Raw genomic sequence first — 18,873 nt, 5'->3', positions numbered from 1 at the left:
GGCCTTCCAGAATGGCCAGCCAATCAGAGCAGTAGCTCATTAGCATAAGAAGCCGCTTATGTAAAACAACTTATTTTCTTGTAGGTGGGAAACAAACACTGGGAAGTGAATAGCTAAAGCTATAACTAAATTATTTTTACTGAAAAAAATTTAACAGATGTATTTTATAGACACCAGGTAATTATATAAAATTCCTGAAAAAGCAAATGATACCCCTCCTTTAAAGCTGAACAAATATATTTAAAATGTAATGTAGGCTATAGCCTAATACACAGTCAGATTCCACCACTTTATCATCCATTAAGGAAATGTAAGTCTGGTAAAAAATGAATTAATGGACAACACTGAATAAAACTTTATTGTGTTAACTTATTGACACGTTTCCCCACTCTGACTCAGGCTCTTTTTTTAAAGATGAGACTGATATGCTTTTGATCTGCCTTTTATTTACCTGTTGCCATGGTGAATCATAGTATTGAGCTCCATTGATGATGGATTTTTATTGTCGTCACGCACGCGCTTAACTCAGGGTGAACATACTAAGAGTTGATTGAACTAAACTCAGATCAGCTGTTCTGAACTGAAAACTCAGTGTTTCCTATCTCGGGGTTAATCAACTCAGAGTTCAGGGTTAGACTCAGAGTTTGTTGAACTGATTTCTGGAATGGACCCCAGACATAAAAACAACAATAACATTGATAACAATAGAAAAATGTATAATATATTCACAATACTGTATGCTGTCAAAAAAGTAAAAAAAAAAAAAAGATATTGTTTGAATATATATTTCTGCTTCTTTTTTTTGAAGACCTGGGCTTTAGTGTGCCAAACTAAATATTATAGACCAGTTCAGTGATTAGTTATTATTGATTAATTAAAATGCACGTAAAAAAAAAAGAAGTGATTAATTAAATTAACATTAAAATGATGAACTGTTACTAAAAACAAGTAATGAAATGTGTTTCATTATTCTGTCTTTAAATGATGAACAAATTACTATATTTATGAATAGATTTGTACAATTATTTTTAAAAGGCTAAAAGACATAATATTGATGCAGTGAAAAATTGTAATTGTACATTATAGACCGTGTTGAGAAAGCCTGCTTATGAAAATTAGACAGGAACCTTTTCAATGTTTTAACTGCAAACTAAGAAAAATTAAAAATAGAATTATATATAGAATACAATTAAGAATACAATTCCACATTTAAGATGGACTTTTTAAGAAATATTTGATCCAATTGACAACATGAATGTGTTGTTCAGTGTTTTGAAATCAGGAAAGTTGAGACTCCCTTTATCATATTCACAATGACTGAGTTTTTATATAGTGTTTTATTTTTCTATAAACAAAAGTAGGCTAGTTGTGTTTTGAATTATTTTACTATCAATATGCAGTGATAGGACAGCATATGTCAGCATAGAAATCCCCTCACCTTTTGTTCCACCTTTCAAAGACAAATCCCTCGAAATCCACTGGTTGAGTTTCTTTTGAGTATTTTCTGTAATTGGAATGAACTAGCTAGCTAGAATGAACTTCTAGCTTTTTGACACAAATCCCCATGTATGTAACAATGTGTTTTACGAGAATGTTTTACATTTTTAACACTCTTCTAATAACATGGACTTTATGCATTTTACATAGGCGACTGTGGCATTAATGGCTTTTAACGAGGATCAATAAAATGTTTAATTTCAAATGAGAACATTTTGGAGTGTAGGCTTACTTTTATCTCTATGCTTACTTCACTGCTTTTGAATGGCGTGTGACCTGCGATATTTACCTACAAGACACAATCATTTAGAAAATCATATACTCCAAAATATGATTTAGTTTGACGACCCACTAAATCATATATTTCCAGAAGGAGTCGAGGAGGAACAGTCCCATCGGTATCTCGCGCCTCTCTGCTGCAGGAAGTAATTGTTTGACACCGGAACTAGTGCGTTGAGACTTCCGGTGTTCCATAATACCGCGGAGCAGCATACTTCAGGTTAGTTTAACCATCAGAAATTAACTTTCATCACATAGTATACCTAGGGTTTAACGAAAGCTACGGACGCAATTCGAATTTCCTCTGTATATATGCTCCGCAGTTCATAATCATGTACAGAAGTTGTTTAGCGCCAGTCATTCATGCTAGTTTGCGCAAAACGTTTTAGGTAGCTAACGTGCTAGCGCCAACTGCTCTACTCACAGCTAAGAAATCACGCGCGCACCCCCCGTTAACTTGATATCCTGGTATTAAGCTGCTATTTGACAATTCACCTCACGTGTCTATCGGTGAAATTAAGTGTAACGAAGTAAACAACGTATAACAATATCGCTGACTCCAACGGCCCTCATCCCAAATGGCCTAGTAAAGCAACGCACTGTACATTAGCTGAACTTTAGCCCCGAAACGTGCCCCACGCAAAACTTCTACACCCTGACTTCAAACCATTTCTGAATCGTGTAAGACTGCGGTACTTCGACGCGAAAGTATACATCGCCATTGTAGGGTCCGCTTGCAAATTCGGCGAACATATGATCCACCAAGCAGCGCTTTATATCAACAAAATCTCAGCTATTAGAACTGGTTCACACGCCAACTTCTACGGTGTTTTCTGGTGGGAGAAGAGTGTGAATAAGAGGCCATTCTATTCTATGAATTGAGATTTTATTTTTAAGTAATTGCTGCTTGCTGTGTTAAATGTATGCCGAAAGGACGAGTGGATCCCAACGATTCGTAAACGATCTTAAGCCATGCTCTGCCATATATGTACATCTGCCGATAAGCAAGGACGCACAAAATATTAATCACTGTGGGAGTTCCACATTCAATCGATAACACTTACCAATGATCGTATTTTGACAAGTCACATAAAACGAATGAAATTAGCGTGTAACTACGTTCTACACAATACCTTAGATGTTTAGCCAGAAGATGAATTCGCGAAATTATCTTTCCAGATTCTCTTTGACTTGTAAACGTTATGACGCCCCCCCCTCTCAACAATCTCAAATAAGCTCCAGTCATTCTTGGATTGATGTATGTTGTTTTCTGTTTTCTTTTTACCACTGGAAGTGAGTTCTTTCTGGTTTCTGCTATGGAAAACATACAAGGCACCCAGGTAACAGGCAACTGGACCCTCATGCTTCCTTAGCAAAATTACCCTTGATAAATGCGAGAAACAGTAACAATCATTGATAATGGATAAGACCTTCCCTGTCCTAAATACATATTAGTGTTCCTCCTCCTGTTTTAAATTGCCCTACCTATTGTTTCTGCACCATGTATACTGCACCAAAATGTATCTGTGGTCTCCTCTCAGGTTGTCACAGAACAGTGGAGATGATTCTTGATGAGGATTCAAATGAAGTCGTATGATATTTAATGAGCGCTCGGCTTGCTTTGTGTGTGTGTGTGTGTGTGTGTGTGTGTGTTGCAGGCGGTGGAGAGTGGGCGCTGATGGGGGACGAAAAAGAGACCTGGAAAGTGAAGACACTTGATGAAATTCTACAAGAGAAAAAACGCAGACGAGAATTAGAAGAGAGGACAGAGCCCAAGCGCCAGAAAAATGTAAAGGATGACATGTTGTTGATGCAGTCTTACAACCAATGATATACCCAAAATATTTGGCCCGAAAAGGGTCGAATTCAAATGTTGAATATTGGCAGCTTCAGTCCAAAGAAAATTCAGTAGGAGTCTTAAAAAACATCTCAGTTGAACGCTAATTTGGGTTGATTGATTGTCTGTTTCAATGCTGCTACCCACTTACTTTGGAAACAGCTAGGTACATATTGACTTTACACCTTTCTTTATACTGTCGAGAAACATTTTGTGCCGAGAAATTCTTGCAAGGGAGTCTGTGGCTCTGACCCTTTCTCTTTAGCGTTAACCGCGTGTCCTCTCCTCCTCTTGGTGTGGTGCAGTTCGCACAGTGCCCGGTTCCACAGGCGGATGATCGGGAAGCCAAACGAGACACTCCGGAGGAAGGAGAACTACGGGATCAGAGGATGGAAATAACAATTCGGAATTCCCCGTACACCCGGGAAGACTCCACAGAGGACAGGTGCGTGGATTGTGGGAAAGATCTGTGAATATTTGATTGATTTGATGGTAGAAATAAGTAGGCATGTAATGGTGTCACTGCAAAATGTGTCATGATACATTATCATCATAAAGAGAGAAAAAGAGGAGAATGGCATGCATCAGGGTGAGGTCAGATCGTTGTGTCACTGATCCTTGACAGTCTTATAATATTTTCTTTGCCTTCATGCAGGGGAGAAGAGGATGAATCGCTAGCAATCAAGCCTCCCCAGCAAATGGCGAGGAAAGACAAATCTCACCACAGAAAGGAGGAGAAGAGAAAAGATAAAAGACGCCATCGCAGTCACTCTGCTGAAGGAGGTGCGGCGCTGTCGCTGGATCGATCCTTCTGTTTTGCGTTTTTTTTTTCCTTAAAACCCATCTCGGCATATACCTGAAAATGTGTTTTACAGCCGCCTACTAATAGGTATTCGAACTGCTCTGTTTGTCTCTGCTTCTGCAGCAGGGAAACACGCACGGCCCAAAGAGAAAGAGGAGCGAGAGAGCGACCGCAGGAAGCGCCAGTGGGAAGAGGACAAAGCCCGGCGAGACTGGGAGAGGCAGAAGCGACGGGAGCAGGCCCGGGCCCACTCGCGCCGAGAGAGGTGAGCACCAGCCCTGCAGAGGCACACCTACCACATAAACTCACATTAAACTCACACACAAATGTATCCATTCCTTTTAACCGCACACTGTCACATACTACACATCTGTCTGGCTTAAATGCAAAGCTAGGCTGCGGTCGAATAGTCTTTTTTTTTTTTTTTTTTGCTTAGGAAGGTTCCTAACTGAGTGAAATGACCCGGAAGTATCTTAAGTGGCAGCCATGATAAGAGCTGTTGGAATTCTCTAACTGCTAAGGAAAGGTGCTTCAGTGCTTCCTTACTTAGCTCCTTTAGCATAGGATACACTGGACCACCCTTTACGAAAGGAAAGGAGATAACGCCGTCCCACAATTCCTTGCGACGCACCATTCGGCCGCTCACGAAAACAAACGATCATGACCGACAAGGGACGCAGATCATCATGCAAGTTACCGTTGCTTATTAAGCATTTTCCATTTTATGTCATAACTTGCTAATATGCTTATATGTTTTGAACTTTCAACAATATGTTAAACCCAGAGGTGAACTATGAACGTTACGTTGCTGTTGTAAAATGATCAAAGTGAAGTTAACGCTGTAGTGTAACCTCTGCTCAGTTTGCATTAGTTATTTCATTCTGAGCGTTGTTGTCTTGCAGCCTTTAGGAATATCATTCATTAATTTGACTTCAGTCACAGATGCTGAAGCTCTTGCCTTAATAAAGGCCTGGATCAGCCAGAACAACGTCAAAGCACAATCAAGTCAACATTTCAAGGTGTTTACTGAGTTGTGTGGTGGTTCTTGAGCTATTATATGCATAGGCTTATAATCAGATCATAATCAGCGTATTAACCATAACACAGAAGTCTGTCTTTCAAGAAAAAGGGTTATGAGACGTTTTTAGCCACACGTTTTTAATTCAACATGTTTGAAACTTAAGAATGATGATATATACAGTAGTAGATTTGTAGGCCTAACATGTTATGCCTATCTTGCATGAATTACATTTTTTTGACTATTCGACCGCAGCCCTAGAGTCCTCGAAAGTGTTTCACCTCCTTTAATCCATAATGCATTGATGTTGATGCCGACTGTGCGCAGAGTACTTGTAGGGTTGCCCAGCCAAAGGGTCAAAGGGTCCATATGGAAATGAGAAATAGCAAAGAAAAACTGAGGAGCGAATAAAGGCTGCTCAATTAAGGCACCTGTACACAGCTGCACGACCTGACCTTAACCCGTCCTAAGGCTAGAGACAATTGACTATATAGCCAGGTCAATTACCCAGGATCCTCTGCCTGGACTGTTCCATCTGGCCACAGGAGGTTTTAACTTAACAGTATTTGACCGAGGTTGTATTATTAACATTATGCAATATTTCACACAATGTCCCTTGAACTCATTACAACATATACCAGAAATGACAGCATATATTCCAAAACAAGTCCCATACAGCAAGACAACCATTCTTTAGACACTGGTAAAAACCCCCACGAATGGTATCTTCCTGTGTACTAGCTCTGACGTCATCAAAACCATATCAATGCGGCAGCAGTTGGGCGGCCCCCTCCCAAACAGAACTCCCGCGGCTGGAGTGCGGTAAGTATGGTTTGATACTGAAATGAAACGAACATTGGTACAGCTCACCCATTACTCTGTAACAAAAAGCAATGAATTGAAAGTAAAATGTAACCATGTTTGTGTATCCCCTCCCCCCCAAGTTAATCAGAATGTCTAGATGTAAATGTAAAAAAATGTTGAATGAATATATGAATACGAATGGGTTAGAATGGGAAATGAAGATATATCTGTGACAAGTGTCGGCCTCCCCACCACTTTGTCACAGTGCTACACAAAGATCTCTGGGCGAGAATAGCAAGCTCAAACTCATTAGACGTGGTCATCAGTTGTAGTGTTACACCTATGGTTTGACCGATATGAGTTTTTGAAGGCCGATAACAATAGTTTGGGATTGAATATGCTGATAACTGATATTTTGTGCTGATATTCAGTATAAATTTGATCATTTTCATGCCAAAAGATTACAAGTATGCAGTGTTTTCCCTGTGAATTTTATTCTTGTCAGGATGTAAAAACCTATAAAACAGCATTTAGAGGATGGGACACTAAAATTCCCCATTCTACCTGAAACCTACTGTAACAACAACAGCAATATTAACAACATATTCATGCATACTTGTGGAATCTGATCAAAATGTGGCATTAGAATCAGGTCAGGTTCAGGGCTTCCCATAGACAACCAGTGTAGTATTGATCAATTCTACAATAAATATGTAATCAAACAAACTGCATCATATCCATCATATCGGAGGCGGAAGACACTAACTGGCTGACAGGACTTCCCCATTTGTAAATTGTGACTACAGGGACCGGCTGGAGCAGCTGGAGCGCCAGCGGGAGCGGGACCGAAAGATCCGCGAACAGCAGCAGAAGGACCAGCGGGAGCTGAAGGAGCGGGAGAGGAGGGCCGACGAGCGCCGCAAAGAGCGGGAGGCTCGGCGAGAAGGTCAGCCATTTAACACAGATGCCTATCGGTTTGTTGAGAGGATGGAAAAGTCAAGTCGGTCTGTATGAACAGGCACCAAGTTTTTAATATAATCCCTTGGGTGTCAACAGTGCCGTCCCACCACCGAGCGCTACCTGACGAGTACGACGACAAGCCCAAACAAAGCCACCGGAGCCGCAGCCCGGCCCGGCTGCCCCGGGACAGATCGGAGCACAGCGAACCACGGAAAAGTGGAAGTGAGTTTACCATGATATCAAACACAGGGATCGTCATAGAGATTAATTTAACTTGCTTAAAGAGTAACTTAACACCGAACCCAAATCTGTGTAAAACTTGACATCTAATGGTAAAAAGCATGCTACTGAAATTACCATCTGCTATTGGCTGATCTTTGGTGCCGGATAATGTCACCATCTGTTGTGCTCTAGAAGGTGACATCACCTTTTTACCATTAGATGTCAGGCTTTACACAGATTTGGGTTTGGTGTTTAGTTACTATTTAACTCGTCATAGGGTTGACATTTTCAGTTGTCTTATGTTTAAATAATCCCCATTTACTTTATTTGTATTTATATTCTGCTTTCTTTGCTGTATTGTATCCCTATTTGCTGCTGGAATGACCCAATTTCCCCAAGGGGATCGTTAAAATTCCATCGTATCTCATAAGTTTTATTTGTCTTCAGCATCGAAGGAAGACAAGCCAGAGGACAAGGACTTGCTTGCAGACCTCCAGGACATCAGCGACAGTGAAAGGAAGACCAGTACTGCAGAATCCTCCATGGGTAATGGACAGTATCATAACCTACACTACCAGCAACCAACAGATAGCACATGCAAACACTATGCTACAAGCAAGGGATCATAGTCCCTTTTACACAATTCTGTTCAAGTTTGTTGCTGAGTTGTGCTTTTTAGTATACATTAGGGCTGGGCGATATGGAAGAAATTATATATATCATGATAACCATAGGGAGGTTTCATATCGATATCTATCACACTGTCTGCTCACATATGTGAAATCACGTTAAATAAATCAATTGATGTTCATTACATTGAATTGCATGGAAATGCCGATATCAAACCAAAACTATGTAACTCAAACAATATTCCCTAAAATACGGCAGTTGTCATTTTGTTAGAAATTTGAGTTTATTTAATAATAATATTATTTTATAATAATTTAATCGCATTATGTCGCCATTTAAAGATGATATACGATAATACTGAATTAGCCCCCAGCCCTACTATACATGCACTAATCATGTGCAGCAGAAGCTGAGTTCTTCACTTATCTGAAGTCCTCACTGACCAGGTATTGACCAATCAGGGACCAATCATCAGCAATATTAGAGCTGCATTGAGTCCATGAGCAAGGAACCTAACCCCCAATCCCTCAAAGTAGATGACTGGCTGTACTAGGCAGCTCCCATTATTAGTAACAGTAACTGAATGAGTATGAAGCAGTGCAGTGTGAGTCAAGGTCAAAAAGTCACAAAATGGCCATAAGCTATTTAATGAATATGATCTGGCAAATTGTTTGTTAACATAGCTAGCTGGCCCCCAAAACAATATCAGCATTATTACACCAACCAGATCATAGGCTGTCAGGCATAGTCATGAGTGGTATAACTGCTGGTTGAACTGGGAACAAGGAACGCGTGATCGCTCATGTGATGTGGAAAGCTGACGCAAGTTCTCAACCTACGCAAGCTGTCTGCTTACATAGAACATTTACATCCAGCAGCTTACCTTGCTTGAGGTAATACCCAATTTGTCCACAAGGGGGAGCAAAGCCACTAGTCTGGAGCACTGAATTATGAGCAGGTTGTTAAAAAATGGCTACCATAGAGCAGTGGTTCCCAACCCAGTCCTCAAGGACCCCCTGTGCTGCAAGTTTTTATTCCATCTTTACTCTTGCACACCTGATCCCACTGGGGCCTACACACTTTCATGCTGCTCTGTTCAGGTAGATCTGTCTCTACCAATCAGCATTAAGACCTTAACTGGATCAGGTGCGCAAGAGTAGAGCTGGAACCAATACTTGCAGGAAAAGGGGTCCTTGAGGACTGGGTTGGGAAACACTGCCATAGAGGAATGTGTTCTCCTTTGCCGGCAAAAGAAAAAGTTGAAAAGAATTGCACTGTCTTTGGGTGGGCTTCTCTTGTCTAGCATCGGGATCGGGCTCCGACGACGACGAGGATGAGGAAGACGAGTCCAGTAGCCAAAGTGAGGGCGAGGAGGAAGAGGAGGAGTCTGGTTCAGGCTCAGGAAGGTCTGAGCAGAGCGCAGGTAGAGATGTTTCCAACCGCTGTACTATTGCGACTCGTGTTACTGTGTCTTTTCAGTTAAGTACAACTCTATCATAGCAATACAGCTTCACACACCACTCTTCTACCTTTTCAGAGGATGTGAGTGAGGAGGAGCAGTCGGAGGAAGAGTTTGAAGAGGAGCGGGAAAATGGAAATCACATTCCCACAGGTGGGCACTGCGCTGGCCTTGTTACTATAACGTGTGTCATATGTGATGTCTGTGTAGGTATTACCTTTTCATTTTCAATGTGAGATCTTGAGAAAGTCATCCTAGTCCTGCAGCTTGATTTTATTCAGGGGATATTTTGATAATTTGGATTGGGAGTTGCATATCTGCTTGTATGCTGAACAGTTTTCATTTGGAGATGGTTTTGGATGGAAGAGCAGGATGAACAGTCACAATGGGATCAGTAAATGTTTGGCTTTTTCTGCTGAACATCTGGGGCTTTTATTGCCAAGAGTCTTGGGCTGTGCGTGAGCTGTGTGTGTGTGTGTGTTGCACAGTTTGTGTGAATGGGAGCTGAGAGGGGAAGGCGGGGGGAGAGACTCTTAATTAGTTGTCACCATGTAATTTTCTTGTCAACTAAAACGATAAATCCTTTTATTGTTGTTATGGTAATTTTGAGTCACTGTCATTACAGATGACGGTTTGACTGATATGGGTTTATGAGGGCTGATACCAATATTTTTGATTCAGTAACTTGAAATATGACCATTTTCATGCCAATGATTCATTGTATTCATTGTTTCCTTTAGATTTTCTTGAAACAGCATTTAGACCATCGAACACTAAAACTCTCCAATGAAACCCAGCATAATAACATATTCATGCATACTTAATCTATGCTACAATAAATATGTAATCAAACAAACTGCATCATATTCATCATATGGATGGTGAATGACATGCCAATATCTGACTTTATTAAAGTACTAGCCCAGTATCAGTATAACCCCGTCACCACCGCTAAGCTGACCTCACCCTCTGCCCCTCAGTGCCGGAGTCCCGCTTCGACCACGACACCGAGGAGAGCGGTGAAGATATGGAGGACGAGGACGAGGAGGAGGAGGAGGCAGCGGAGGGCGACCCCACGCCTCATTCTCAGACGCATTCGCGCTCCCCCACCCCTGAAGAGAACTACATCCCCGACTCGCCCCCCATTTCCCCTGTGGAGCTGAAGAAGGAGCTGCCCAAATATCTGCCTGCTCTACAGGTTGGTGCCAACATTAACACGCACATTCTGCACATCATGCAAGTCATACATTCACATCTTGAATCTTGAATCCGGAGTCTTGAATCACATTGGTTGTGTGTGATTTTTCAGGGTTGTCGAAGTGTAGAGGAATTCCAGTGTCTAAACCGGATAGAGGAGGGTACCTACGGTGTGGTGTACAGAGCCAAGGACAAAAAGACAGGTAGGAAGGCAAATGTGCAGTATGTCCATTTGTTGTTGGCTTTTGAGACCTTTTCATCGGTGAATGATTAACTCTTGTCTCGGTGTTGCAGATGAGATTGTGGCCTTGAAAAGGCTGAAGATGGAAAAGGAGAAGGAGGGCTTCCCCATCACCTCTCTAAGAGAAATCAATACAATCCTGAAAGCTCAGCACCCAAACATCGTCACAGTCAGGGTGAGAGAACTTAAGAACACTGTCACTGCTTTGGGTATTTAGCTGAAACACTCTTACCATGTGTAAAAGCAGCCAAAAAGGCAAAAAACAAGCACATCTCCATTGGTAAGTGTCCCTTTAAAGTATAAAATGTAAATTGAATCCTTTCCCTTTTCACTATTAGGAAATAGTCGTTGGAAGCAATATGGACAAGATCTACATTGTGATGAACTATGTAGAACATGACCTGAAGAGTTTGATGGAGACCATGAAGCAGCCCTTCCTGCCAGGTAATGTGAGCTTTTGCTTTGGTCCATTTTTCTGTGCCCAATAAGTTTGCATGGGACAAAATGGTGCTCCGTTTATACTAGAACGCAATTCCTGAGAGATTTGAAGTTTGACATGGTTCTGTAAGCGTGTTGGTTCCTTATTCAACAGGATAGCCTGGGCTTGATGCATGATCTGTATTTCTCTCTTACCATTTCGTCATCTACAGGCGAAGTAAAGACTCTGATGATTCAGCTGCTGAGAGGCGTCCGCCATCTCCATGACAACTGGATCCTCCACCGTGATCTGAAGACATCCAATCTGCTGCTTAGCCACAAAGGCATCCTCAAGGTATGTTAGGACTGTGGTTCACAAAGTGGGGTACTGGGACCCCGAGGGGTCCTTAACGAGGTTCTAAAGGGTCCCCAGCAAAATGAGGAATAGTGTAATTCCTCTATAATTCATTTAATTATCACAATTAGAGAATGTTTGAGAATGATTAGTCTCATACATTTCACTCTCACTACTATCTCCCGACAGTGTCGACAATTCAATGCTAAATCGGCAACAACTAAAATCTTTCCATATCTGTCTCTAATGTGGGTGTATTTGGGGGTCCGTATCATGAAAATGTGTAAGAACCCCGTACTAGCATGTTTGTCGAGTAAAATTCCTCAAAATGATTCTGTTGTAATACCAATGTCTATTAATTTTCATCATGGTGTACTGTCTTGTCTTATGATGTCAACTGTGTTGTGAAATCTAAAGAATAGAGTGACAGTCACTCAAGTATTTAGGTGAGGGCATTTAAAGGAAAAATCCACCGTAAAACACTTTTAACATTGTTAAAAAACAGCTATTGGTGATGTACCTTGTATGTCTGGGCCCATATTATTGCTTGGTGGTGTATCTTTATTATTAAAAGCACATCACAAAATATCACAGATTGGTGATGTCAAACAGTGTAATAGCATTCACGAGGGAAAACTAAAGGGTTTTAGGCTAGTTACAACACAAAAAATGTAACTTTGCTACCAATGCCAGCCCTGGAATCACAGGTTTGATTCTTAATTGCTACCATAAAACCAAAATACAAATGAAATATTTCCCCTCAAAAATCCATTTGTAACAAGGGCAACAGAAACATGAAAAAAGAAAAAGGGATTCCTGTAATACATATTTTGCTGACGCACAACTTTCCCTTCTCTTGCATGCTAGCAGCAAAAGAGCACAGTTGTACAAACAGAGCACACGATTACTCTAACTCATCTGAAGCATGCTTTTCTGGTAAAATGCAAGGCAAATTTAATGTGTGCGTAAATTACAGGGATTTATGTCAGCGAGTGTGAATTTTATGAAAGCTGACAACAGTAAATCCATCGTATTGTTTCTCAAATCAGATGGCGCATTCTTTGTTAGTACCAGTACTCTTTGCAGCACTAGAGCATGCCAAGTGAAAATATGGTCATGGCGAAGAACTGTTTGTTTGCCTGAAAAAACATTTTGTCAAGCTTTAAGGCTTTGAAAAACACATTCTTCTTTATTTTGCCCCCCCCCCCCTTGTCTTGTCGTACCGCAGATTGGCGACTTTGGTTTGGCCCGGGAGTACGGATCTCCTCTGAAGCCTTACACCCCTGTAGTGGTGACCCTGTGGTACCGTTCTCCAGAGCTGCTGCTGGGAGCCAAGGTGGGAATCCAACTCGCAACTCCACACACAGTTTACCAGCACACATTACTACTTCCACACATCGTAGGACCCAGACAAAATACCTCCGCAAGAGACAAAACTAATAAAGTCAAGGTGATGTACCTTTATAGACCTGGTTAGATCATCTATATGACTGACTGACACATTGCTTAAACAAAAAATACATTTTCAAAAGGCGACATCTGTGAAGCATTTGGTCTATAACACTTGTATACCCGATTCAAAACACTATTTGAGTTTTATATGAGCTCCACATCTAGACGGCACAGGTCCAGCACTTAGTCAAAGCACATCCACATTCAGATGCAAGACAGACTTGAAGCTCGAAACATGGCAGGCAGACCGTCTACTCTATTTTTCTGCGGACTGCCACGGTGTTTGTTCTTCTCTCCGCAGGAGTACTCCACAGCTGTGGACATGTGGTCAGTGGGCTGCATATTTGGCGAGCTCCTCACCCAGAAACCTCTTTTCCCTGGAAAATCTGAAATTGACCAAATTAACAAGATTTTCAAGGTAAATGCCCTCGTTTGCCCTCCCAAAATGAAGTAATTTCTTCTTGTAAAGGGTAAAAGCCCTTCTGTTTACAGCCTGTAAATCTTTGTGTGTGCCAGAGGAGGTCTGACTGTAGTTCCGTAATGCGCCACAGGGTGGAAGAGTTGGTAGAAGTCAATCCAGCTGATGAAGTTGTTTTGAAGCTCAGAAACTCATTATAGTTGCCTGATTCTAATATTCAGTGGATCATTTTCTGTAAGCATGTCAGCCTTGTGTACTGACACCATTCATCCTATAGTGCAGTGTTCACCAGCATTCCCCGGTGCAGAATAAGTTATCTGAACTAGGATTGCACTGTGGGATGAACTGGGACTTGAACTCACAGATCAATCAAACAGGCAGCTCTAAAAGACTGTGAGACTTGACCGTGAGACTTGACATTTCTCATGCACATGGTCCTATAGCCAAACACGGCTGTCTTTACCAATGGCCAGTTACATAACAATGATGAATGCAAGTATTGAAATATACTTTGGACTGCTCTAGTGCCTCTTGTCTCCGGCCGATGAAATACTTCAGCCAAAGTGGGAAAATCTCATACCCGTCTCTCCCCGCTTAACGGTTCTATACGTCTGTTGACTTGTGTGTGGACTCCAGGATCTGGGCTCTCCCAGCGAGAAGATTTGGCCCGGCTACGGCGAGCTCCCCGCTGTGAAGAAGATGACTTTCACAGAGTATCCCTACAACAACCTGCGAAAACGCTTTGGAGCGCTGCTCTCAGACCAAGGCTTTGACCTCATGAACAAGTAAGACTCCTGAACGCCGACCGATTCCACACACAAGACATCTCACACACTGTGCCACATATTTGCTGAACTAATACAACCAGTCTTGCCTTGGCATTTCGCCTAATTTGTGTGTTTGCATGTGACTGTGCATGGCAGTGTGTGTGGACAAACCACTATAGCTATTAAGGCCTGACCAATACAGGACTGTTGGGTCCTGGTGCCAATAACTGGGAAGAAAATTACCAATATACAATACATCTGCCAAAAATGATGTTAGTCAATTGTGTTAAAATTTGTCTTTTTGTGCCAATCTTAGTGTTTTATCAGTAGAACACATTCTGATACGAAAGCCTAATATCACCAGCGATCAACATGATTCCTACAGTGGAAATTGCCATAGTTGGATGAACCGCTGCCCTGTCAAATGCTGTTACACTTTCCAGGTCTTTTGATTCAGTCAGTGCAATTTTGGCAAGCCGACTTAAAACATGACAACGGTAGTGGACTGGTAATTCATCAAAGTGCCTCAGCGGTAGCCCCGTTCCATCCCTGTGTTCCATTTCACAGACATACTCACCATGGTGACGCTCCAAACTACAGGCGAAGGTTTAAGAAAACACGCGTTTAAGATGGAAAATCATTTTCACACAAAAAGAGTAATGGGTCCATCATTTTTTTTCTAGCGCATTCCTAAGGCGAGCATTGTTTAGTGGCTGCAGAGCCGAAGCAGCCGCTTCCCCAGCCCCTCCTCTCTGGGATCTTTACCCACCCACAGTCCTTGCCTACACCTGTAAACGACAAAACCATACCGCCGAGTTACCTCACAGCTGCGACGGATGGTAAACAGCGTGTCCGCCCGAGGGATCGCGCTCCACCGGAGCTTTGGTGCTCGTCCAGCTCCGCAAAACTTTACAGGGATCATAAGACTCGCCGAGGCGTCGACCCTGGGACTGATCCAGACCGCAGCAGGTCAACGCTTAGAAAAATGCTGCTTGAAAACCTTCAATCAATGAAGCGTAGCGGAAGTCTAGAAGTGTAGTTTGGCAGGTAAACATCACAGAGCCGTTTGGAATATCACACCGCTGTGTGTAGGAGAGTGTTTGAAGGTCAAGGCCTTCAGTACCTAACCTGTGGAGGGGCTTGGACATGCAATTTCTTTCTAAAGCCACTTTATTTACTACTTGCAACACTAGACACTGCAGTAATGGGGTTAGACCGATATGGGTCTTTTATCACTGATACTGATATTTTTGGATTGAAGCCGCAAATTGACAGTATCTTTCAATTTAATTTTCATGACCCAAAAAAAACAACTATTCTGTGTTTCCCCCAGAATGTTATTCTTGTCAGGGTGGAAAAGCCTCTGAAACAGCATTTAGACCATCATGGGACACTCTCCATTGAAATGGAGTGGCTTGACTGCCTATGTCGGATTTTTACTTATCGTCCCGACGTGTCAGCAAAAAATATCAGCTAACCCTACTCGGTAATCTTTCTCAGAGCTTCCTGTATCTGCTCCACCTAAAGAGAACTAGTCGGTAATGTAAACTCTGTTCAGGCTGGTGTTAATCGTTTCCCATGTTGCCTCCACTCACATGAAGGTTTCAAATTAGACAAGTTTCAGAAAACCAATTATCACAATTGAGGAGCGCTCCTTCATGCACCGTTGATCCTGCCATGTACAATTAGGATTCCTCCAGTAAACCCTCTGGCCCCCTTCACACCAGGCACGCGTCTTACTTCTACACTGTGTCTAGATATGATTTAGTTGGATCACAAGAATGAAGCTCACATGACTTCACATGAAGTATAGACAATAAAACCGGGTTTCTCTTTCCCTCACCAAACGATTGCCACACATGGAACTTAATCTGATAATATTTGCGTGCTTTACAATTGACAGTAAACCTCATCAGGTTTGTTCCCCATCCATGACAGTCCATTATTTGACAGGTGAGAAGTCTGAACAAAAATACAAATTTTACGCTGTAGATGAATTCCTTTATTAATTAAAGTTTCTCCTATTTGTAGTCTATTTCAATTCTTGTCTCTTTCAATGCCAATTGAAAGCTCTGAGTCGACAACATCGCTTGCTATTTGAGCACACTGTGGGTCCATGCAAGACTTGGCAATGATTGCTAAGTAAAAATTCAGCTACAGCTCCATTTTGAAATCCTCTTTTGTAATTTATTTTCTATATCCAATGCACAAATTACACAAAATCATTTCAAAGTAAGTTCCCTGGCTGGTAAAGACTTAACTGTTTTTGATAAAAATTGCATTGATTGATTGTCTCCCTTAAGTTTAACAATTTGATGGGGTCTTGAACTGTTTGCCAGGTTCCTCACCTACTGCCCCAGCAAGAGGATCCTATCGGACGAGGCGCTGAAGCATGAGTACTTCCGCGAAACGCCGTTGCCCATCGAGCCGTCCATGTTCCCCACGTGGCCGGCCAAGAGCGAGCAGCAGAGGGTGAAGAGAGGCACCAGCCCTCGTCCCCCCGAGGGAGGCCTGGGCTACAGTCAGCTGGTAAGGACATTAGGCTCCATTTTCTCCATTACATACAGCTACCAGGCTTTCCGAACGCTGTCTGTGTTAAATAGATTACAGACCTACAGGCTTCTGCTTTGTGTCCGGTTACTTCCTCCTTGTGTTTTCCATGATGAGCACCCTTTAGTTCCTGATGTTTTCAGCAGTGTACCTCCCCACTCAGGAGTGGGGTTTGACCACTAAGTCCAATACCGATATTTTTGGACGCAAGCTGAGGCTAGTTTGTGCTGCTGTTCAGTATCTTTAAATTTGACCGTTTTCATGCAAAAAAATCCAAGAAATTCCAAGTATTCATTGTTTACCTTTGTAATTTTATTCTTGTCAGGGTGGAAAAACCTCTGAAACAGCATTTAGACCATCATGGGACACTAAAGCTCTCCATTGCAACCCAGGATAATAGTCGTAAAAAAAAAAACTAAAAAAAAATCATGCATACTTGTGTGGAATCTGATCAAAATGTCTCATTAGATTCAGTATTCTAGTATTGATCAATTCTACAATAAATATTATGTAAGCAAACAAACTGCATCATATCCATCATATCAGACACCTACTGGACCATATCGCATTTTTAATAAAAGATCAATATTGACTCGCTACATCTCTCTAACGCTACTCGCGCCGCTATTATCAACCCTTGTCCTTGTGTGAAAGTAGTTTTCTCCTAGACATGAGTTAACAGTTTCTCCATTGTCTCTCTAGGGGGATGATGACCTGAAAGACACCGGCTTCCACCTGACAACCAGCAACCAGGGAGCGTCCGCAGTCGGCCCAGGCTTCAGCCTCAAATTCTGAGCCCCAAAGTGGAGCAAAGTGAAAGACACAAGACGGCCTAACTGAGAGCGAGAGAGCAAAGAATCGTGGGATTTGTAGTTCTCTTGGAACTGGACTCGTTTTAGGACTGTCCCGTGGCGTCACTGGGGAAAATTACAACCGTTACCAAACGGTCAGGACTGTTTGTCACACAACAAGGTTGGTGGCTTGACCGTGTTTGGGTTTCCAGGATTTTCCCCTTGATTTTCCGCCCTTCATTACATTGCTACATCTCAACTGTAACAGTATATTTCAAAGCCATTTTGCAAGTTCGATCATTTTAGCTCTTCGGGGAGAGGAGCAACCGTAAGTCCTCGTGTCTGTTTGTAGTTTAGTTCTCATGCTTGATATTTGTTTAATTTTTCCTTTTTCTACTCCACGAGAGAGGACCAGATTTTAGAAATGGTTGGTATTTCCTGACTGCTGGAGCTACTGTATAATAATGTAGCGTTGGCTGTGTTTTCCATCCAGCATAATGTAACAATATTTACTGTAGGGCTGTCAGCTTACCTGCCGACAGAGGGACGATGTTTTTGCTAGAAATAAAGTTTGAAACTTTATTTTGTCTGACATTTTCACCATATTTCTAAACTCTGTCCAAGCTATGCAAACACAGCCGCACTCTGCCAGAGGGAAAAAAAAAAGTGAAGGGAAGTCGAGCCTAAAAAAAAATCCGGCCTTGAACCCAACTCAGTAGTAGCCGTCCAAAAGTGATGTCATTCTTTGCACTGCACACTTTGTCTCAGTACTTTGTTCTTTCAGGGAAAAGAGGCCCAGACTTCGCTCTGCCTTTGTTGTTAAAGTGGCTCCGCGACTTCAGAATTAAACCTATAAATTCTTTTGATTTTGAGCCACGAAAAATAAACAGTATAGTTTCATTCCTGCAAGACGGGTTGCTGCTTTCACTGGAACGGGCGCAGAAAAATCCCCTCGTCTCGGGACTCTTTAGGACCAGTGCAAAATGGAAACGTGCATTAATCAGTTTTATCTATGGGTCCCCCCTCCTAAGCCCTTCTGCGGATTATTACACCTGATGTGTTGAGTAAGCTTGGAGAGAGGGCTTGGTAGTGGAACTGACTGCTCGGTCTCTGGAGGCAGAGCGTTGGCCTCACTGCGAGGCTAGTAAACTAAGCTAGACGTCTGAGGTGTTCCATA

At 42.1% G+C, this 18,873-nt stretch overlaps 1 protein-coding gene across 1 annotated transcript; it reads left to right on the top strand.

Moving 5' to 3' along the window:
* Positions 1 to 1,973: 1,973 nt before the first annotated feature.
* Positions 1,974 to 18,278, top strand: cdk11b (cyclin dependent kinase 11B). The gene is made up of 21 exons (XM_071525069.1): positions 1,974 to 1,996; positions 3,435 to 3,565; positions 3,919 to 4,058; positions 4,269 to 4,396; positions 4,539 to 4,680; positions 6,175 to 6,255; positions 7,044 to 7,183; positions 7,294 to 7,419; positions 7,867 to 7,965; positions 9,353 to 9,472; positions 9,587 to 9,661; positions 10,489 to 10,706; positions 10,818 to 10,908; positions 11,000 to 11,121; positions 11,285 to 11,390; positions 11,597 to 11,718; positions 12,947 to 13,054; positions 13,472 to 13,588; positions 14,225 to 14,373; positions 16,695 to 16,884; positions 17,608 to 18,278. The coding sequence occupies exons 2-21, from the start codon at positions 3,455 to 3,457 to the stop codon at positions 17,698 to 17,700; spliced, it is 2,478 nt and encodes an 825-aa protein (XP_071381170.1). The 5' UTR covers positions 1,974 to 1,996; positions 3,435 to 3,454; the 3' UTR covers positions 17,701 to 18,278.
* Positions 18,279 to 18,873: the final 595 nt, after the last annotated feature.

The sequence above is a fragment of the Centroberyx affinis genome, unplaced genomic scaffold (genome assembly GCF_046629955.1).
Source record: "Centroberyx affinis isolate AG114_WGS23_722 - 3 ecotype Tasmania unplaced genomic scaffold, CSIRO-AGI_Caff_v1 ptg001262l_1, whole genome shotgun sequence".
Lineage (NCBI taxonomy): Eukaryota > Metazoa > Chordata > Actinopteri > Beryciformes > Berycidae > Centroberyx > Centroberyx affinis.
This window is presented reverse-complemented; position numbering and strand designations above follow the sequence as displayed.

Excerpts from the sequence above, each read along its gene's own strand:
- cdk11b (XM_071525069.1), top strand. The coding sequence starts at position 3,455 with ATGGGGGACGAAAAAGAGACCTGGAAAGTGAAGACACTTGATGAAATT. Across the intron at positions 7,184-7,293 it reads GCGGGAGGCTCGGCGAGAAG|TGCCGTCCCACCACCGAGCG; the intron begins GTCAGCCATTTA and ends GGGTGTCAACAG. Across the intron at positions 10,909-10,999 it reads AGCCAAGGACAAAAAGACAG|ATGAGATTGTGGCCTTGAAA; the intron begins GTAGGAAGGCAA and ends TCGGTGTTGCAG.